Genomic DNA, 21,941 nt, shown 5'->3' with positions numbered 1-21,941 from the left:
AGACACAGGCAAAGAGATGAAAAAAAATTCCCTTGTAAACTCTTCCCCCAGAAGCAACCGTGCAGATAGATAGACATACACACCCAGGTATCATATATTGTTAATTGCAGCTTTATTGAGAGAGAATTCACATTCCCAACAATTCATCTGTGGAAAGTGTACGATTCGGTGTTTTTCAGTGTATTCAGAGTGGCACCACACTCACCACAGTCAATTTTGGAACATTTTTGTCACCTACTAAAAGTCCTATACCCACTAGCAGTCACTCCCTTTCCCTCCAGCCCCTCCCAACCCTAAGCAACCACTTACTATTCTAGACTTTTTGTGTACATAGGGTTACATAATTTGTGGTCTTGTGTGACTGCCTCTCACTGAGAGTGTCTGCAGCCTCATGCACGGTGTGATGCATGTCGGCCTCCGTCCCTTGCATTGCTGAGTGATATTCCGCCGCATGGACACACCACACTGTGTTTCCATGCATCAGTAACGCCACTGGGTCGTCCCACTTTGGGCCACTGAGCAGCAGGCACAGATCTGTGTGTACGTGTTCACAGTGCTCTTGGGTGTGTACCGAGGAGCAGGGCTGCCGGGCCCCGTGGTGACCGTCTAACCTTGGCAGGAGCGGTGAGAGTGTTTCTGTTCTCCACCCGAGAATCTGGATGCTTTTCGTTGTCTGTGGGCGCAGCTGTCCCGGGGCGGGTGGCGCGGTGTGTCTTTGTGGTTGTGACTTGTATTTCCCTGATGGCTAATGTCGAACATATTTTCCTGTGCTTATTGGCCATTTGTATATTTTCTCTGGAGAAGTATCCCTTCCGATCCTTTGCGGAGTTTCTCATTGGGTTGCCTTTCTACACTGAGTGACAGTACTACGTATTTTCTGGATACCAGGGGTAGTCAGAGCGGAGCCGGCCAGGAGGGGAGTGATAGATGAGGTCGGGCAGGTGGTGGGGTGCATGGGGTGGGTCCCCAGGGCCTGGCAGGCTTCTGAAGGACCCGGCTTGTCCTCTACCTGAGCTGGCGCCTTCCCAGCAGAGCCGGGAGGATTTTGAGTAAAGGAGGGAAAAGATCGACCTGTGTGTTAAAGAAGCTCCTGCCGTGCTGAGAGCACATCTGGGCGAGGGAAGAACGGGGCGGTCGGAAGGCTCTCTGAAGGGTGGTGGAGGTGCTGGGAAGGGAGGGGACACCGCTGCGTGCTGATGGCGGGGCCTGGAGGAACTGCCCATAGGTGAGCTCTCGGCTGAGAGGAAGTCGAGTCTGGGGTCCCCGTGCCAGTCCTCTGGGCTCACAAACCAGAATGCCATCGACCAGAGGGCTTCAGCAAAGAAGCATTTATTTCTCTCAGTTTGAGAGCTAGGAAGTCCACGATCAAGACACCAGATCCACTGCCTGGTGAGGGCCTGCTTCCCAGTATGTGGGCAGCTGAAGGGGTGAGGGGGCTCTCTGGGGTCTCTTGGATAAGGGCACTGATCTCACTCACGAGGGGTCCCCCCCCATGACTTGATCACCCCCCAAAGTCCCCATCTCCAAAGCATCATACCGGGGTCGGGTTTCAACCTATGGATGTGGTGGGGGTCACGGCCACCCCGTTTGGGGTGTGCGCTCTGTCCGGTGACACTTCTCTGTTTCACTGTGGCGCTTTCCCTTCAGTCCTTAACCCGAAGCCTCTGGAGGAGCCCCCAGCCTCCAGCGCAGCTCAGCGCTGCTCTTGCTGTTGTGTTGTTTGTTCCCAGGCTTTTCCTCTCGGGGCCTGGTCACAGCACGCCCCAGGTGGCTCTTGAGGTCCCGAGGACCCTGCCGCCCTGAACCCGCATCGGCCCACGAGCCAGGATCTTTCTCTTTCCGGAAACCCTCCAGACGTTTGCTCCGTGGGAGCCCCCACACCCAGCTTTTCCAGCCGCCTCCCGTGGCCCGTGAACGTTGGCAGCAGTGCCTCCAGCAGGCCGCTCTCCCGTCCTGTGCCCGAGTCTGTCGACAGTGTCTCTGGCTTCATGATTTCCACGGCCTATCTCGCGGGCAGCCACCTGCTCTCTCAGTGCAAATATCATGTCTAAGTTTCCCATTTGCTTTAGGATTATTCCTATCCCAGCCAGGCGTGATCCGCGGGGATTAGGACTGGGGGTTTTCCGTCAGAGGCGGTGTCAGACAGCACCACTTTAAAAGGTGGATTTTGAAATAATAGCCTCAGAGAACCAGAGTCTCAGCGAAATGTCAGATGCGCGTGGACGCCCCATGCCTGCCCCCTGCGCTGGAGCAGGCGGGGCTGAGAGGAGACAGTGAAGAAGCCAGGCCCTGGGATGCCCAGTGCCCCTCTTAGAACCGTCTTTACCCCCGGCCACTCTCCAAGGCCTTCTTTCTATCTTTCAGGCTAGAGCGTGTTACCAGAGAATCTCAGAAATAAACCCCCAACTGCAGACACAGGTGGAAGGTGAGCCTTTTGCTGCCGGCGTCCGTGTTGATCCCACTCCCCTTCAGGCCCCGGACCTGCGGCACCCGCCATGCTTCCTCCGCGCTTGGCCGCAAAGCCCAGCCTTGCCTTGCGTGCTATCTGCTTCCCTGTGTCAGCAGGCCACCTGCCCCTCTTCCCTCTGTTCTCCCACCAAATCTCTGCCCTCCTCCCTTCGTCCACCGTCTCCCTTAGAGCCTCTAGGCAGGGAATAATGTTGTCCGTGAATCTCCAAGATGGCCTAAGACTCTGGGCGTGGATTGCGTAGAATCTCCCCTGCTGAAGACGAGACGGAATTGAATTTGTGCTCTGCGTCTCTCGACCTCCCTCCCTCAGCAGAGGCCGCTCCTTGTGCAGCAGTGACAGGTGTCGGCGTTTTTTCCCTCTTGCTTTGCTAGGTTACCTGAATCACGTAGATCTTCGGGAGAAAGCAGACCTTCAAGAGAAGGAAGCCCTTGAAGTCCTGGATTCAGGAAAGGGCACAGCAGTGACGACGACGAGTCTCCTGGCCAGTCTCTCCAAACCGGACCAGATCCCCTTGTTCTACGCGGGGGGGACTGAGATCCTGGCTGACCTGATGCAGGACCGTAAGCCAGAGATGTGTGTGCCCTCAGGGGGCAGACAATCCCCGCCTCCCTTCCTGCCGCAAATATTGATTGAAGATCTACTGTAATGCCCACAGCGGGGGCGCCCAAGAAGTACACCCACCCCAGCTCCACCCTCTCTTCAGAGCGTGTGTACCCCAACAGTAACACCACACACACAGCGACACAAACACGCAACACCCTCATTCCCCATGCGCTTCCATCGTGCACTGCACGCACACAGCATGTGCTCACATATACCTACTCGTGTTGCACACAGCACACTCAGAGACGGCACGCACACACCCAGGCTCCCCCCGTCGGCACTGACACCCCCCACACCCCAACACTTCACCCCCACCAACCGTAGGGGAGTCCTGTAGGATAAACCGCCAGGTTCTCTCCCGTCACTTAAGGACCGCCTAGGACGTCAGTTTCAGAGCGAACATCAGCTGTGACCCCTGTAGTGAGAGCCACGCTGCTCTCTCTCACCAGGTCCTGTGAACTCTGATACCAGGGCTTAAACCACCTTTGTGCCTCAGTGATGGGATGTTGTTTGTACAGATAGATGGAGTCTCTGACTTCCCTTTACTGTACAGTGGAGGTACTCAAATACCCATCAGTACTTTCTTGGAGATAATAGGTTCCTCTCTAGAGCCTGGAAACAGCTTCGAAATAAAGATTTCAGAACGGATGGATATGCCGGTTCTTCCCCGAGGGTAGGCTGCCCCTGGAGTCCCTAAAGGCCACAAAAGCTGAGCTGTCAGCCCGTGGGGCTGCCCAGGCCCAGCTCTCCTGTAAACAGGATGGCCTGCTCACGTCACTCCATCACATGGCTGATGACAGGCGTAGGTCTCAGAATGTGAAGGTATTTGTTTCTGCCCAAACTGTTAATTCAGTGACCTTGACATTCCATATTGGGTTTCTTATGATCAGCTGGCTCCATTAGAGCTGGACATCAGCCAGATAGTCCAGGAGTCTAATGTGATTTTCTGTGAATTTGTTTCAGGCACAGAACGTACTTTATTTAGAATACACAATGGATTCAGTATCATCGGTGAGAATGAGGTCATAAGAAGGTAGGGATGTCTGTGAAGACAGCCAGCCTCAAAGCGGGGAAGGGCACTGATCACACGGGCAGGACCTCCCTGGACGGGGCCAGGGCCTCACAGATTAGGGACCCCTTGATGGGCGCAGAGCTGCCCCATGAGGGCCCTTGGCTTCGAGCCCAGGTTGTTTGAGTCCCGCCAGTCAGCAGCTGCCCGGAAGAGGCCAGCAGAGCCTCTCGGGACTCCACGCCCCTCAGAGCCAGAGAAATGGCCTTGCTTCCTGCTTTCCCTCCGGTCTTTGGGAGATTTCTATGTGTTCTTTGCCTGTCTTGGGTTTGCCAATCATGTCAGGAAATGAGATCAGCTGGGTCCTGGCTGATCCTATTTATAATTCCATCTGAAGAAAGGCCCATTTGGTAGGAGGCGGTTTGCTAAATATATTATTTTATTTCTAGTTCAGTGGTTCAGGTGCAGTTCCTGAAGCCTAGGACACTGATGCGGGCTGACATGTCTGCGTGTGTGAGGAGGTGCATGACCCTCGGTGGCCGGCTGGCCCACCACAGCCATCGGTCGTGGTGTGGCCCTCGATCGCCAGTGGCCCCGGCTCACCACCCTCCCTCCACGCAGCCCTGACGCGCTCGGCCCGCATCCTCACCCAGAGCTCTAAGCTCAGGCTTGGCAGCCCCTTGGGCCTGGGGGCCTGCAGCTCTGAGTCACAGAATTATTCTCTTATGCCCACGTCTGAGGGGTCTAGAAGTGAAATAAAACCCACTGAAAAGAAGATCAAGACAGATTTCCATTTTAATACTGGTCTCCCTTGTCCATTTCAGGTGCCTGTCCACAGAAACGAAAGATGCAGGGGAAGAGGCCGTATGTGTGTCTGTCCTCAGGCTCTGGCGGGCTGTGTGCGGTGGGAACGGTGAGCCTGGGCCATCGCCACCGGTCGCCGCTAAGGACAGTCACAGCGCGCCGCGTGGCCCCGCCGCCCGGGCACTCGGTGCTCATGGGGCCTCATGACTTCTGTGCAGCTGGTGGGCAGACTGTATCTCGGGTCAATGAAATCCTGGCCTGTCCAACTCAATAAATACAAAGCAGTTTTTTTAAAGGAACAAGGAACACTTTGAAGCAAGGACATGGACCTAAGTCTGCGGTAGATGTTGAGTGGGAGAAAGAAGCCAGTCGCAGGGCAGGAGGCATCAGATCTTTAACGTCGTGCATGGGTGGCGTGAACCGCTCCTTTGGGGAATGGGCTATACCTCGAGAGGTCTGAGGGCAGGGGACTCGCTACCAGCTTCCTGGTCGTGTGTCACTTCAGTTGTTTACAGTGAGCCACCTTTCCGGTATAAGAAAAAACATAAACCCAAAATAAACTCTGCTGTGTTTCAGACATAGCCTCACCCGCTAGCCTGGACCTCTGCCCACCCTCAGACAGATTCCCATACCTGGTTGGACAATGAACTGGGTGGAAGGGGGCCAACCCAGGGCCTGCACGCTGCAGGAGCGCACCGTCTAGGGAGGGGGTGTGCTCTCGTGTGCTTCCAGCTTTCGGGAAAGCCCTGAAGTGGGTGCGTGGGCCAGTGCGTGGAAAGCATGGCCGAAAGATAGTCCACAGTTAAGCTGATTTCCCTCCCCGTCTTCACACCTCCAAATGCCCCCACCACAGAGCTGTGGCAAGATCCACGGGATAGCTGGCGGGTGAGCACCACCTGTGAGCTGGTGCCCGCAGGAACTCGGTCGATCCTCGGAAGGGTTTGGTGGGCCCTCCTCCTCCTTTCACTGCCGAGGACACGGAGGAGTCCTGAGGTGACTGGGCTCCGGCGCCTGGACATGCAGGCCCGGCAGTCTAAGGTCCCTGCTCTTCCACTCAGGGTCCTGCCTCTGATGAGGGGAGAGTTGGGCCTCCCACTGGGACGGGAGACAGGGCTGGTCCCGCTGCTGTCACCATCTGCACAAGGCGGGCATCCGTGTCTTGCAGAGGAAAACCAGCGGCTGCTTGTGGGACACCCCATCATTGGCGGACTGCTGCCCACACTCTTGGCCTCCAGCGTCCTGGCCGTCCGGTGGCAGAGCCTGGCCCTGCTGCTGCAGCTCACCCAGACGGAGCACGGGCGGGCCCTCATCGTCAGCCACCTTGACCTGACCCGGTAAGGCTCTGCTGGCAGGCCCTCCCTGCCACGTGCCCGATTGCCGCCTGCAAGGGGAAGCTGTCTGCGTCCCTTTGCCCACCTCTGACCAAGAGGCACAGCCGACTTCATGAAGGATTGGAGGAGCCTTTGGAGGGAGCTCTCATGCCTGAGGACCTCGGGGCTGACTCCTGTCCTGACTTAGGGCCATGGCGTCTGCCCCCGAGGCTCGGTTCCCTCCTGCAGGTACTGCCGCTGGGCTGAGGGCAGCCAAAACCAAACGGGAGGCCGGCTTTGACGTGGGCCATGTGCTCCTGCCTGGCCAGCCCCCTGCCCTGTCCTGACTCCCCTTCCACTGAGGTGATGCTGTCTGCCCTTTCTGGAGCAAGTGAGTGTAAACCAAACACACCTTGAGCACCACTGCTTGTAGGTTTAAGACGGGAGGAGAAGAATGGGCCTCCTCCTAAGCACACTTCATAAGAAAGTTCCCAAACCACAGTGATTCTGTTCTGTGCTTTTCAGTCTAAAGATTACTAGTTTGAACATGTGAAATTGCCATTTTTAATATAAAAAAAGGTTGCATGTTGGCATTTTCACGTGGTCCAGCCTAATAGCAACAGTAGCAATGACGGCAGCTGCTCGATGCATCTCTCACGCATGATCTGAAAGCAGGGCCGGCTTCTGATTTTTTCACTGCCTCATTTTCCCTCAGCCTGACAGGCAGGCGGGAGAATCGACGTCACCCCATTTCACAGGTGGGGCAGGAGAAGCTGTGGCCAGTGACCGAGGGAACAGCCCCCCGGCTGCCTCCATGCCTGAGGCCCGGCTCCTACTCTGTTCCCAGTGAGAAAAGCAGCCAGATCTTTTTCCTGGACCAGGCTGAGCCCGTCAGCCCCAGCCCCGTGTGGGTGAGGCAGCCTGCAGGGTGTGGAGGCGGGGCAGGCGCAGCCTCCGAGGCCCACAGGAAAGGCCCTGCCAGCCCTGAAGCCCAGCGCGCACAGCAGAGGCCTTGTGAGCAGAGTCCAGTCCTCGGGTGACCACAGTCATTTCCCTGGCACCCCCACCGCATGTGTTTCCATTGATTTTGGTCTCTTTGGGTAAATGTAGCTGTAGTTACAATAAGCTTTTCCCCAAGCTATCTTTGAATTGCTTGAGTTTCAATTTGAATTTTCCCAGTGTCTTGGAGAGTGGCCCTTTCGGCTGCCTGCTCTCTTCAGACAGTCCAAGACACCTCCACTTCCTACCCTTAGGCCCCCTGTTCTTGTGAATGTCCACTCCAGTTAAACCAGAGAGAGAATGTGTTCTCTGAAGGGGAACTAGATGGTTTGAGGCAGGACAGGACTGCACACAGATCCCGTGACCCTCACAGAGAGAGAGGCGCACAAATCACATTCCCCCCAAAATGCTTTTCTCCAAAGTTGGAGGGACAAATGTGTACTGACAGGAACCAGGTGAGGCCCAGTATCACTTTGTGGCAAGTGCTAGGTTTTTGGGGTCACGCAGCCATGAGCCCAAATCCTCTGTTTGTCTCTTCCTCCGAGTGTGACCCAGGGATTCCTCAGGCCCGACGGGCCCCAGCCAGCGCCTCATCTTTAGTGCAGATTTGCAGAATATTTGACCAAGAGAAGCTGGTCTGGTTTCCCACATAACAAAAAAGACTAAAGACAGCAACAGCTGGTTCACTGGCTTAAATCCGTCGGGTCCAGGCCTCTGTCCTATTGGTCTCCCCTCCTGAGCACGTGGGGCTGCCGCAGCCCAGGCAGCGCTGGCCGGGTCTGTTCCTCTGGTCAGGAGAGGCTACTGCTTACTTCTCTGTGGTCGGCATTGCATCTCATGCCACCCGGGCGGGGAAGATGGTTCCGGCTTCAGTTTAGAGCCGGGCCGGGTATTAGGGGGAGAATAGGCTGCCTGCGGGGCCGGCCCGCCAACAGCGCCCGGCACAGCAAAGAGCGCAGCTGACGGGCCTGCCGCGTGCTGCGGACTCGGTGGTCAGCTCGTGACCACTTTTTTCACTTCAGGGCCTGTTGCTCAGGGTCCTGATGGTGTTGAAAGTGCATCTGTTTGTTACACTAGAGCATTTTCTGACCCGTGGTCACCTACAGGGACAGCTGCTTGTCAGCTGAGCAGAAAATCTACCACAAAAAAAGGGCGACAAGAAGGAGCAGAAAGGGACGCCCCAGCTTCTCTGGTGAGGAGTCTAGTGAGGACGTGTATTTTGTCACGTGGAGAAGGAGCCTCATTGTTACGTCTCCCAGGGCAAAAACCACGCTGGGCTTAGACTGCCAGCTGCCCATCTGTGTTCTTCAGGTTCACCAGCGTTCATCTTCAAGACCAGAGGAAACAGGTTTAAACCAGTGAGGGAAAAATCTGAACTAAAACAAACGGCTTCTGACAGCAGGGCCACTTCTGAACAAGTTGGGGATCCTCAGGAACTTGTGGTTACCCAGGACCATGGGGACAGCCCGGTCCTTGGCCCCTCGGGGGCACCCCATATGGCCCGTGCATGGTGCCCCCCCAGGGAAGATCCCTGCTGTCGTTAGTTCTCCCTTTGTTGGGATGGGCACTGTAACAGCTGGTGGGCCGGGACGCTCCCCAGCTAATGGCAGGGGTCGGAGCCCACTTGCCAAGGCAGCCTGTCCCTTGCCGGGCGGTTCTAGTTGGTGGGAAATTATCTCCTCCCGCTGAGCACAAACCGCCCGGCCCACTCTGGGCCGCCCGCACGGAGGGCCGGGGCCAGGCTGGCAGAGGCCTGCAGCACGCATCGGGCCTCCCACCTCCCAGAGCGGAGACAGCTGCAGACCCTCGTCTTTTCCCGGTCAGGCGTCCTGGCGTCCTGACTGTTCCTCGGGGGCTTGGACCTCCAGGCCCCTCCTAGAACAAGCTGCTGGCTGCAGCCAGTCCCACACTGGCTGACTGGAGCCCAGACTCCTAAGTGCCCAATGTGACGGGCTCTGTTTTGTCCTCGTTGTTACTGCCCTGTGGCATTTAGGCCTTATGGTCACTACACTCCTCATGAAACTCCACACAGCTGGGGCTGTCCAGACCTCCTTCCCAGACCCCCTCCCCCGTCTTTTCCTTCTCGGTTCCCTTCACGAGCCCCCGCTGTGCTGTCACCTCCAGGTCGGGGACTTGGATTTTATGCCTCATTACCTTTGGGATTGTCATGTGTTCTACCCGGGATGGCTGACATGGGCCTGCAAGCTCCTTAGAGCTGGGGTATTGCCTTGTTTCATCATCGGGCGCCCCCAGCACCCACCACATTGCCTGTCCCATGGCCCATGCTCAGGAAGATCATTGAATGAATGAACAACTAGCCTACCCCATACGTTCAAGTACAGCTGAAACATCACCTGCATTTTGGAGCCTTTTTCACCTCCACCCACCCACACCTCCTGCATGTGGATCTGTGCCCACTTCGCATGTGTCTGTTGCCAACATCATCTAACATGTGCCGTGGAGGGGACCAGGATCTCAGTCAGCACCCGGCACCGAACCCACCGCTCAGCACACCAGGCGCTCTGTGCGGGATGGCTGGCTGGACCTGCTTCTGGTGGTGGGCAGCCCACGGCAGCAGTAGCTTCTTTTGGCAGCTGCACTGGACTGTTTGTTCACACTGAGTTTGCAATAGGCTACAAACCCTTAAATCTTTTGCGTGTGACCCAGTTATAAGCCAGGTCTCTCAATTCTGTTACCTCGGTAGAATTTTCAGTTCTAAGTGGAGGACTTTGAACTTAACCCTATTAAGTTCATCTGATATATTCAGCAGCCTGTCAAAATCTTATTAAATCTTTATTCCATCCCCCACCTCATTAGTGGACCCTCCACTTTGGTCATCAGCAGATTAGAAAGCGTGTCATTTAAATGTCATTATGTGATTGAACTTGGCTGAGCCAGTCACACAGCCGAGGGACCACGCATTCCTTCCAAGCTGACATCTGATAATCAGTGAACTTTGGTTAAAACCGTTCAGCCCTCTGAAGCTTGACATTGAATGGTGGGGCCCTTCCCACAGGAGAACACCTCTCTCTGGGGGTGGGCAAGGGGCTGGGCTTCCTAGGAGGGCACAGCAAGGCCGCCCTTTCAGCTCGCTTCCCCTGGATGCTGACTCCTGCCTGGTCTTGCGAAGTGTCCTCGCTGGGGAAGCTGTCAGTTGGAAGGCAGTCCACTCTCACGTTATTACGGATTTTTGCAGATTGTTGGAGGCCCTGGTGTCATTTCTTGATTTCTCAGATAAGCAGGCCATTTCAGCCATGGAGCTGCTCACAGACTTGGCTGTGGAAGAAAGGTAATTTTAATTTCCAGAAATTGATGTTTCTTCTTCAACTTTTGTGAAACTGTCTGATCTTTTAAAATGTGCAGTAGCCAGGGAGGCTTGGCCAACTGAGCATCACAAGAGTCCCTGAGTAGGAGGGCCCCTGCCTTCCAGGAGGGTGTAGTCAGCGATTCCCCTCCCCCTGGGCACCGGGCACCCAGTGAGACAGCCCCTCTCACAGTAAGCGAGCCTGCCATGTGCCGGAGCAGCTTTCCCCTTGATCGGTGCCCGGTAGGCCTGCCCAGCCAGTGTGTGTGGAATGAGCGTGAGTGAGAGACGGCACAGCGAAAGGCAGCCGCCGCTGAGTAGTCAGTGGCGTTCGTTGTGAATAACCATCCCCTACTCCTTTCTTTTCCAGCTTAGCTGTTGGGGAAGACACTAAAGGTCTTCAGAATTCTTAAGTCTGTTTTTTTCTAAGTGCATCCTATTTTTTTCAGTTTCCTCACAAACTGTAGGCCGTTCCCCTTAGGAACAGCCACATAGCGAGAAGGAGCTGCGTGTGCTCAGAGGCAGGCCGCTGGCACAGGCGGGCGTGTGTAAGGGCTGCTCTAGCTTGTAGGGAGGCCTATGCACCTGGGGCTCCCCACGACTGTAGGGAGCCCTGCTTGCGTGGCGCACAGCATGTGGACTCAGAGCAAAGCAGCGGGGTGGGGGCCGGGCACTGCTGATCATTTGGGAGCAGCCTAGGGGTTCCACCCACTCCCGGGCACAAGAGCTGTCAGCTGAGATCTGCTGTAACATCGGAGGTGATTCTCCAGACTTAGAAAGACTGAGGCCACATGCATCCCCAGTGACGTTTTTTGGTTGAGATGAAATCATCCGCTCGCACGCTGCCAACCACATGGCCCAGAGCTGCGCTGTCCGCTCCATACCCAAGACGCTGCATTCGCCTTGTAGCCTGTGCGAGGTACAGAGAAATCATGGCTGGTGTCTTCCCAACAGGTTCCAAGTCTGGTTCCAGGCCCACCTTCCAGGGGTTCTCCCGGCCCTCACGGGCGTCCTGGTGAGCAGCCCCCATTTCTATCCCCTGTGACAGACCCCTCGGGCGTGGACAGAGCTGTTTAAACGCAGCTTACGCTCAGGACCCATGCTAACCTTCAGGCTGACTATCATCTACTCACAGCTGGGATCTAAATAGTGCTTAGCTATTAAAACCACAGTCAGGACAGATGGAGATGAGGCTTAGACGGGTGTGGACCGCGCCTCCGGAGGAATGAGGGTTTGTCAGCTCCACCCCCAAGCCCCACACGGTGGTGTATGCAGCCGTCCCCTGAGTGGTAGTCACCTTGTCAGGACAAGTGTGGTGATTCGCACCAAGGTGGAAAATGGCAAGCTGGGGAGTCCTAGGAGGGGGTGCCATGGCTAGACCCTGACCCAGTGAGCCAGAGAATTCTGGGGGGACCTGAGACAGCAGACCCACACCTCGATATTGCACACATGGGAGTGGGAGCTCTGAGAAGGGCAGGAATTGCCCGAGCTCTTCCAGCTGGTGGGGGCATCGCTGGGATTCAGCGCCCCCATCCCAGGCTTTCAGGCTCTCCCCCTGTGTGCCCCACCCCGTGGCCAGTGCGACCCCCCAGATGCCCTGTGTGGTGGAATGCTCTCTGGTTCCCAGGCACCTTGGGGGGTGAGGGGTGCCCCGAGATGACTCGGGTGTCACGTGTCTGCTCTCTGCAGACATGGTTTCTCCTGATTCTTTTGCAGAAGAGAGACCCCAGGACAGCCAACGCTGTAGCTCTGTGCCAGTGCATCGCCATCCTGGGCGTCCTCAGTGCCAAGCCCGCTGTCCGGAGACAGATGGCCTCCTCGGAGGAGTTCGGGGAAGCCTGCTTGGGCCTCATGGTGTTTAGCTTTTCTGTAATGTTGGTCTTTTATCTGCTTTGGGAACATTGGCTTCTTCTTAATTGTCTCGCTTTTCCAAAAAGTCTGTTGGAGGTGCTGGAGCCAGGGGCTTCCCCCTCTGTGACCACAGACCCTATGGGCGGCTGGCCCTAAGGAGCCCTCCGGATCACGCCTCATCCGTCCTGGAGACGTCTGAAGGGGTTTCGGGTGGAGTTGCTTGACTACCCATTTCAGTAGCTCCCTCTTCAGTTTAAGCACAGGACCAGGCCGAGGCACGGTCACATGGCAGAGGGACCGGACTCCTTGCGTGTCTCCTTGGCTGACATGTGATTCATGGGAATGGCCTCGGGTCTTCCCAGGCGACTTCAGTTCATGACAGTGAGGTTTAGGGAGCGCGGGTGATGCTGAGGCCGTTGCCAGGGAGAAGACACGAGCATGAGAAGAGGTCAGGCAGAGAGGTCAGCAGTCACCTTGTTTTCTTCCCAAGGCCCGATGTGAGGAGGATGTGGACCTGTTCCGAGAGGTCGTGTACACGCTGCTGGGACTCATGATGAACTTGTGTCTTCAGCAGCCCCTTGTCTCTGAGGTACTCGTGGCATTCTTTTCTCCATTTGGAACCTGGGGACAACCTAGACATACCCTGTCACGTGGGCCTTTTGCCGATTTTACAAAGAGAACAGAAGCACATGGGCTCAGACGCTGGCGGTGGGAATGGGGAAAGCTGGGCAGCCGCTCCAGCTCTGCTGAGGGGGCCAGCGAGGCACTCGGACCTCATCAGGAAACCGACTGAGCGGGATGCACCGAGCATGGCGCAGGCTCTGCATGTGCAAAGCCAGATAAGATGTGGCCCCCAGCCCCCAGGCATTGCCCTGCAGTGAGGGGAGACAGTGGACAGGGTATGGTGGTGGCGGGAAGGAGAGAGGCCTGTGTGTGAGCTCAGGGGCGCTCCCCGGGGACTCCGGTCACCAGGACACCCGGGTCTCCTCTCCCCCCAACCGCAGGCCTGGGCCGCCGAGGCGAGCGGGAGGTGCACGCGCCTGCTGAGCAGCCGGGACGGAGGGATCCTCACGGTAAGCCTCCCCCAGAGAAGCCCAGGGTCAGCTTCCTTGTGTCGTCATGCCGGAGGCCTTGGTTGGTCCCCCCAGCCAGGGCCCATCTTCCCTAGAGTCTATGAGCCCAAGTTAAGAATCCCTTTTCGGTAGCTTTGGAATTTAACAGGTTATGTGGCATCGTCTTCCTGATTTGTCCTTTCAAGATACCGGCTGTAAACTGGACAGGCCGAGTAATTTTCTTTAGAATCTCTTTTTCCATAATCAAAGGCCAGGCCTGTATTTCAAAGCCGGTGATCCTAGAGGGGTTTATGCAAGTGGGTTGGTCCCTGGAGATAGATGCTGAAATAAGTTCTTCTGTTTCTGATGTTTGGATAAGAAAACTGAGAAGTCGTACAGCTACCAGTGAGTGCATCAGGAGAAGAATATTCTATTATTGAAGAGGCTGTTTGCCACCCTCCCAAGTTGTGCTTTTCCCTCAGGTAGCAATTACTCCAACTTAGTAACCACCCCAACTTCGCCCTTGTTAGGTCAGGGCCCTAACGCCTAGAGAAACAGTTGGGGTCAGGTCCAGGACAGGTGTGTGCATGTGAGACCACAGCCCTTCCAGGGTCACGGACTAGGCCCCGGGCCCCAGGGTTATGATAAAGGTTCTGGGCAGAGCCATTGAGTCCTGTTGGGGCCAGCATGCCTGCACTTTCCTGAAGTCAGTTCAGACATCCCAGGGCAGAGGTCTCTCACCTGGACTCCAGGCATGTGTGGCAGGTTTTCAGGGTTCCTGGAACTCCCTGCATGCGTGTAGAAAATTCTGAGAGCACGTGCAGTGTCATGGGGGGCAACATAGCTCTCACCAGATCCCCAAAGAAGATCCATGTCCCTATGGTCATAGGACCACTGTCCTAGATGCTTGGGCTTTTCTGGATGGTCAGGCGCTAAAGCTAAGCCGACTCCAGCTCTGAGATGGCCCTGCAGGGACCCTCAGGCCCAATTTCCCCGGGACTCTGCACACGCCACGGTTACATGATGAGCAATGCGCTGAGCAGGGCAGCGGCCTCCCCAGGGTCGTCTGGTCCTTCGATGGCACACTCTCCCTGCTGTCTTGGGGCTGAAGACAGGCCTGAAATGTCAAAGCAGCAATGGCACAGCACCTGGAGGAAGCAGATTGGGAAAACAAGGTTGATAATGTGATAAATTCAAGTTTATCCCTTCTCCCCCCGGAGACCTCATTAATGAGACTAAAGGCATTAGGGGAAAAAAGGCAGAAACCCACATTGACAAAGTGAACAGGGAGGTCACCAATAGGCAGTCGTTTTAATCAGTTTCTAGAAGGTGGAGAACAGCTGCACAAGTCATATTAACAAGGCAGGGCTGGAGCAACCTTAGGGCACAGATGGAGGACACATTGGGGAAGGTGGCAGGTCCGCCCTGTGGTGCCCTGGAGAAGATGGGGCCCTCAAAACAGCAGTACAAACAGAGCCAAGTAAGAGATGGGGGTGCGCTAGAGATGGGGGCTGCATTTGGCAGCCAGGCATCTTCCTTCAAGCATAAAATTGGTTATTTTTCTCTGAAGGAATTGAAAGAGCAGAGAAAAAAATCTTAGCTTTCTGGCATTTGGGAGTAGCACCCCTCTACCTGCCAGTCAACAAATGCACCATAAACAAAGCACACCGAAACCTATTTTTATTATTTTTTTTATAAGTCTGACTGGGCAGCTAAGGGTCACCAGACATTTCAGAAAGCCATACACATGACTAGAAAAACTACGGTAATCAGAAAAATTGACCTCAAAGAAATAGAGATACTAAAGCAAATAGAAGAAAAAATTAATAACTATCATTCACATCCTCAGAAAGATTCAAGATAATGTTATAGCCATAAAACAGTAAGTTTGCTACTAAAAAAAAAAAATCAGAATTGGAAAATAAAGTAAATGAAGTCTCCCAGAAAGTAGAGCAAAAAGACAAAAATTCAGAAGAGATAAAGGAAAAGCTAAAAGACCCGGAGGATCAGCCCGGGAAGTCTCCCCTCCGAGCAGGACCCTGATCAACAGAGCGCTGCCGGGGGTCCAGGGCAAGGCTGTCTTGCACGGTCGAGCTGGCTGGCCTGGTGCAAAGCTGCAGTGAGCCGGCCCCTTGCCAAGGGGCAGTGTTTTCAGCCCTTAAATCACCTGCCCCAGTGGCTTCATAAAAAAACACATCACTTGTCATCTACTACTTGGCCTTCACGTATTTCACCATCAAAGTACCTATTCTGTTTCCAGTACTAACAATTGCTTTTGCCTCCCAAAGTGCTTGTTTGCTTGTAAACATCACAGCATGAAAGGATGTTTAGTCTCCTTTACTTTCTGCTTTGCTCAGAGAGCTGCAGGCGTCCTCAGCCGCACACTTACTTCTTCTCCAACAATTGTTGAAGATGCCCTAAGAGCCGGAGTGGTGAAGAAAATGCTTAAGTTCCTGAAGGTAAGATAACTTGATGGAATTTCCAGGAGTGTCATAATTTACTTGAGGACCAGAATTAAGGAGGGTTTTGTTCAGTTAAGATGCTAGATTTTCACCCCCGCTAGATTTTAGACTTCGTGAATGAAGATTCTCTTCCACCCGCCCACCCAGACAGCACCCTGAACAGATTGTTGAGCACAGACTGTTCATTACATATGTGCATGAGAACGTTTACCACTCAAGCCTAACTTAAAAATGCCCTTGAAAATGGCCTGTCCTTGAAAAAGAGGCCTCTTATTTTGCTTATGTTTTCCTGCCCACGATGCTCTATCCAGCTGTCAGGAGAATGTGGATGTAAGTCCAGCTGTGGGAATGTGCAGGGCAGCATGGCCAGGTGACAGAAGCCTGCGCCGCCTCCCCCGCGATGTGCCTGCAGTGAGTCTAAGCGGGTCAGCGCAGCCGTTAAGTAGACTGACTGTAGGCGTGAGGTGGATTATCAGGCTGCCGCCTCTGGATCCTGCTTGTGATGTGAGTGCCCAGCGAGGCTCACTCACTCCTGTTGACACGATGGCCCCACAGGAGGAGGGCCAGGAAGCTCTGCTGGGGGCACTGCTGCAGCAGGGGCAGCGTTGAGGGGGTGGGACACTGGGTCTGAGTTTGGGCTGCCATTGGCTGATGACCATCATTCATCACGACTGCCTCCTGCCAGCCACGCAGAGCCTGCCGGTTGCATGCACACACGGAGGCGTTGTGCATGCGTAAGTGTACACGTGCATTTTAAAGAACCCACATTCGGGGATTTTAGGGGTTATGAGCTGACTGTTGTCACCTCTTAGAATGATGTAGGTTCGTGATTGTTAGGGTCCAGGCTTCCAAGGCTTCTCCAGAGAACAAACTACACAGGCATAGAGATGTAAATTCAAGCAAAGTCTTTATTCAGCCAGCTAGCTGGGGTCCAAGTCAGCCCGACGCAGCGGGTCTCAACAAGGACCCCGAGCACTGAGAGCCAAGGGTTTATATAGCATTTTTCAAAGCACTTAACTCATAGTAATTTTCTACAACTATACATTATTCTTGCAAGACATATATCCTGGGGTTAAGCAAGGGCAGGGTAAGACTACTCCTCAATGGTTAGGGAGGTTCTGCACGATAAGCTTGGTATGTAAGATTAACTGACCAAGGTTAGCTGACCAAGGGTCACAGCTGCCCACCACCCGGTGCTCATGATTAACTTGTTTTTCAAGGCCTTACCCAGGCCCAGGTTTTTTTGTTTTTTTTTTTTCTCTGAGTCACACTCTCAGAAAATGGTTTCTAGGTTTCTAAGATGGCTATGCTTATGCTAATTTACTAATCTTACTAATGCTTAGATTCTACATTTCCCCACTTTCCTTTGACCATTCCAATCATGGAATGTTTGTTCCTTCCTGCTGTGTGAGTGAATGATACTGCGGTCTCAGCACTAGCACCTGAACAGCACTCACTCTTTCCCTAACAAAGGCTATTAGCCGGTTTAAGATACAGGGACCTAAAGTGAGAAGCAGTATAAAAATAAGCAAGGGCCCTGCCAGGGTGGATATCAGGGTTGTAAACCATGGGGATTTAGTAAACCAGGATTCAAATAGCCCTTGGCTGGCCTCTCGCTCTCTCTTCCTTTGATCTGGCCTCTCTCTAAGTTTAGACATTGAATCTCTTACTATTCCGGAATGGTTGCTGTTAAGGTTTAGCTAAGTTTTATTAGTTCTTTTTCCTGACTCTTAATGCTCTCTGCACTCCTTTACAGTGATGCTCCCCCTGCGGGTCTGTGGGCCTGACAGCCTGGGCGTGTCACCCCCCCCGTCCTCAGATGCTGAAACGAAGGGCAGGACTTCCCCCCGTTTCTGACAGCATCTTTCTCTTCTCAGCCACTCGCTCGGGAAGCCTCCCACAGGAGGTCCCCGGGTGTAGGTGGCAGGCCTACTGCTGCACCGGCTGTGGGCTGGATTAGAGAGGACGTGAGAGATGCTCCCTCCTGGCCAGACCAGCCTGCTCGCCAGGAAGGACTCGCCATTCTCAGCGGAACCCTGTTAGATGCCCGTAGTTTCTGGCGTTGATTTTATGTTTCTGATTTCATTCTGAAACCTAGACAGGAGGCCAGACCGCATCTCGTTATGCCGTGAAGACACTAGCCATCTGCACAAGCAGTCATCCTGAGGCACGAGAAGCAGTGATAAGATTGGATAAAAGTAAGTTGTAGCTTCACCGAGCAGAGCCTACCCCCCAGAGGTCATCCATTCTGGACGCTGCAAAGGGAACCATGGACGGGAGGGAAGAGAGACTTAGCGTGAGACCTCCCGGCCCTCGGCGGCATGGACGAGGAGAGGGCTCCGGAGCGCAGGGCTAGCCTTCCGCTCCACACCGGGAGCCTGTCCCTGCCGGACGCAGCTGCAAAGCAGCCCAGGTGTAACGGGCCAAGCTGGGAGCCGCCTCCTCTCACCAAGCAAACTGAAACTGTTCCTAAAGTGTTCTGCTCAGTCTGACCTAACCCAGGCTTTCTGCCTTCGGAGGGAAAGAAGCACCTTCGGCCTTCAGGGAAGAGCTGAATGTGAGCTGAGCGCTAGTCTAGTAACTGGAAGTGGCTGCCATCATTTGTAGCCCGGCTCCGAGCCGGGCCACGTGCCAGTGTCCCTAACACCCCCTCGGCGGCACAGGGAACTGGGCCTCTCTTCGGGATCCCGCTCTTTGCCGCAGCCTCAGGGAGTGGGCCTGTGGCCTCCGACTCCGACTAGGTGCTGTCGGGTGGAGTGTGGGGGTAGAGAACAGGGACTGGGAGGGGAGTCCTGGCTGATGCACGGCACTCATTCACTCTGGGTCCTGCTTGGGGCGTCTCAGAAACGCCAGGCTCAGCAAGGAGCTGAGGGCATTCAGAGCACCCTGCACATGCTTGCTGAATGGCTGAGTGACGTGTCCCAGCTCCCTGGGGAGACCGTGGGCAGCCTCCGTGGGGATGTGGGTCACCGAGGCTGGCTCTCTCCCCTCCCTGCAGAGTTCCATGTTCTGACAAAGCTGCTTGGCATGGAGGATGAGGTCCTGGCGGGCAATGCAGCACTTTGCCTGGGGAACTGCATGGAGGTGCCACAGGCCGCCGCCTCCCTGTTGAAAACAGACATCGTGCAGGTCTTGTTGAAACTCGCGGGTGGCGACGCGCAGAAGACGGCTGTGCAGCTGAACGCGGGGATTGCCCTGAGCAAGCTGTGCATGGCTGAGCCAAGGTACACAGCGGCCAGCGAACGGGTGGCCTGGGCCAGCCTCCCAGCAGAAGGAGCCGGTGCAGCAGTAGGCCTGCCACCTACACCGGGGGAACCTCCTGCGGGAGGCTTCCTGAGCGAGGGGCCCTCTGTCCTGCTCCAACCCTGTCCTGATGTGTTCCAGTACCTCCTCCTTCCTGCCCCATGGTGCCCGCCTGCGGCTGAGCAGCAGAGCCCCAGCGCAGGGGTGGAGGGCTCTGTGGGCAGGGAGGGGCCCAGGCCTGCCCAGCTACTTCTCTAGCAGCCTCAGCCCTTGACTCCCCCCTGGAGAAGGAGGGGCAGGCCCCCAGGATATCTGAGGGCTTCACAAGTTCTGTCTGTTCAAGTGGAAGGAATGGATAAATTGTTTCTTCTGCAGAAAGCAAGGCACACTGGCTGGGATGAGAAAGCGGCCCCTGCTCGGGGTCCCCAGGAGCAAGGTCCCCTCGGGTCAGCCTGCCACGTCTGCCACTGGGCTTGGCGGGCCTCCCCTGTGGTCGTCCGCGGGGCTTCCCCTTCGCTCCTTCTGTCCAGCTTCTACCTGAGAAGGGCTGGCTCTGGGCGCCAGGGGTCTGCGCATGGCGTTTATGGCCCAGAGTCTGTGTTCTGATTGACAGGTTTGCTGCTCAACTGAGAGAGCTTCACGGGATAGAAATTCTCAACTCCACCACCAAGTACCTGCACGACCCCTGAGGGCCACGTGTCTGTGCAAGCTGTGGGCTCCTGTGCTCATAAAGACCTTCGGACGTCCTCTCTGAACTGAACGTTGACTCTCAGATGCTTACGTGCTGGATTCCCTGAAAAGGGTGGGGCGGTGGGGGGCACTGGGCCGGCTCCTGCGTCGGGAACGCGATGGCTGCTCAGCCTCACCGTGCGTCCTTCAGACATCCCTTCCTGTTCTGAGAGGCTGGATGCCAACCGTCAGACTGTCCTGTAAGCAGCGGGTCTGGACACAGACTGGTCGTGCCAGCCGAGCCCCCTTCCTGCCCTTCCTGACTTGGCTGCTGGTAACATGCTAGAATCATCAGGTTTTCCAGCTCAGGAGTGCCAAGCGGCAGCCACAGCAGCAGCAGCACGGAGCAGCTTCCTTAAGCCTGGCATGCCTGTGGCACGTGCTGAGACCCTCAGGTGGAATGGTGGGTGGGGGCTCTCCTGGTGGGGGCCTGGTGCCACCTGGGGAATCACTCCTGCAGGTGCCTCCTGGCATCTCCCTCCAGCCCATCCGAGGAGGCTGCAGGCACCTGCTCCATGGGCTGGGCCGTCCTGTGCTTGTGGCACCCAGGAGGGATCTGCTGAGCTCTCAGGGGCAGACCTAGTTCCGTCCCAACACACCTTGCCCCATCAGCCACCCACAAAAGGTGCTGCTTCCGTGAAGTTGCCCCAGGTCCCTCTAAAACTGACAGGCCACCTCTGGACCCCAAGTCCCTAGTTGAAAAGCCCAGTAAGTGGTGCGACTCCTCCGCTTCTCCGCGTGGGCACTGACCGTCTGGGGTGGAAGGCAGGCCGTGTGTGGTGGAGAGCGGCCAAGGGTCCCAGACCAAACTTGAGGCTGTGGTCCCGCACTGCTGCCTGGTGGCTGGTGGCGGTGGGTGAGTGACTTACCCTCTCTTTGGTGGCTGCTTCTGGAAGAGCCAGAATAATACCTGTCAACCTTGTCTCCTGCATTTGCTAGGAAGGGTAAATGAAGTCTTGAAGTAAAGGTACTTGAGGAATTATAATGTGCTTCACCAATACAAGAGATTTCCAGATTCCATCTTGAGGCTGGTGGGGTTGAGTCTGACATCAGCTGGGTTGGATTTGAGAGGCCTGGGATCGGGTAAAGCACATGTCCCTTAAGGCATCAGAGCCAGACATTCCCTGGACCACGTAGGGAAGGAAATCCTCCTGTCCTTGGGAGATTTTATTCAACACTCCCAAAGAAATGGTTCCTCACATGCAGTGTAGCCCTTGGCTTGAATGAAGAACTTTGCTCCTGAGACCAAGGAGATGGCTGGCACTTTGTGGGGCTGGAAGGAAACCAGCGGCCCCAGACCCTCACTCTGGGATCGGTGACCACATGGGGCTGCAGCAAGCTCACCAGAGCACTTTGCAATGGTGCCATAGCTCTGTCCTGGATGGCAGGCAAGTGGCAGCCATGGTAGAGGGGCCAGGACCCGCCTGCTCATGCCCATCACACAAACAAACACTGCAAGAGGCTCCTGAATGCAAAGGGAGGTGGCCTGATACTAAACAGAGTGCAGAGAAGAAAATTAGAGGCTGCAAAATTTGCTGTTTGCAGAGAGAATTCAGTGGAGCTTCAAAAATGGAAGAAGCCTCCGGCCTGTGTGAATGACAAGCAGGCTGTCGCCTCTGATCTGAAGCTCAGGCCCCCCCTCCCGCTCTGGTGGCACTCCTCCCTGGCTCTTGAAATCGGCTATCGGCTATCGTACCTGTAATCTCTTCCCCAGAGAGTGGGGCGTGTCCAATTGCAGTATCATCTTTGCCTCGGAGCACCTGCTGAGAGCAGCGGCCTCTGCTGTGGAGGGCGGTCCGGCTGCACCTGCGGGCTCCCTCCTCCGGCGGGGCAGGGAGGCGGACAGCAGTGCCCTCCAGCTCCGGTGCGGAGCTAGCCCTCCCGGGTCCCGTCCCTTCCAGCACATGCTGTCTGCAGGGCTACCAGGCAGCAGGGAAATCCCTTTATTCCAGGAGCCGCTGGCACCACGCTGCCTACCTGCAGGGGCAGGCTTATTCCAGGAGAGCAGCCTGCAGGTTCCACGGCACAGGAGCTGGGGCGGGCTGTCTCGAAGAGGGTGTGACCAAGGTGGCGCTTAATAGCCACCCTGAAGCCACAGCAGGATG

General features: G+C 55.6%; 1 protein-coding gene across 3 annotated transcripts in view; it reads left to right on the top strand.

Annotated features, from left to right (window-relative positions):
• TTC12 (tetratricopeptide repeat domain 12) overlaps nt 1-21,057 on the top strand; it is a 35,178-nt gene extending 14,121 nt beyond the window's left edge. For 2 of the 3 annotated variants that reach the window (XM_036992831.2, XM_073239773.1), the window contains exons 9-22: nt 2,365-2,425; nt 2,842-3,030; nt 4,037-4,106; nt 4,907-4,995; nt 6,052-6,220; nt 10,392-10,484; nt 11,454-11,514; nt 12,216-12,353; nt 12,841-12,939; nt 13,355-13,423; nt 15,760-15,861; nt 17,963-18,062; nt 18,863-19,088; nt 19,721-21,053. In XM_036992831.2, the coding sequence (XP_036848726.2) occupies nt 2,365-2,425; nt 2,842-3,030; nt 4,037-4,106; nt 4,907-4,995; nt 6,052-6,220; nt 10,392-10,484; nt 11,454-11,514; nt 12,216-12,353; nt 12,841-12,939; nt 13,355-13,423; nt 15,760-15,861; nt 17,963-18,062; nt 18,863-19,088; nt 19,721-19,796 (1,542 nt within the window). In that variant the 3' untranslated portion in view covers nt 19,797-21,053. Of the gene's footprint in view, nt 1-2,364; nt 2,426-2,841; nt 3,031-4,036; nt 4,107-4,906; nt 4,996-6,051; nt 6,221-10,391; nt 10,485-11,453; nt 11,515-12,215; nt 12,354-12,840; nt 12,940-13,354; nt 13,424-15,759; nt 15,862-17,962; nt 18,063-18,862; nt 19,089-19,720 lie in introns of all 3 variants that reach the window. The other variant, XM_073239774.1, reaches the window with a different exon arrangement.
• Nucleotides 21,058-21,941: the final 884 nt, after the last annotated feature.

Source organism: Manis javanica, chromosome 6, assembly GCF_040802235.1.
Source record: "Manis javanica isolate MJ-LG chromosome 6, MJ_LKY, whole genome shotgun sequence".
NCBI lineage: Eukaryota > Metazoa > Chordata > Mammalia > Pholidota > Manidae > Manis > Manis javanica.
Note: the sequence above shows the minus strand (reverse complement) of the source record. Positions and strands in the feature narration are given on the sequence as shown.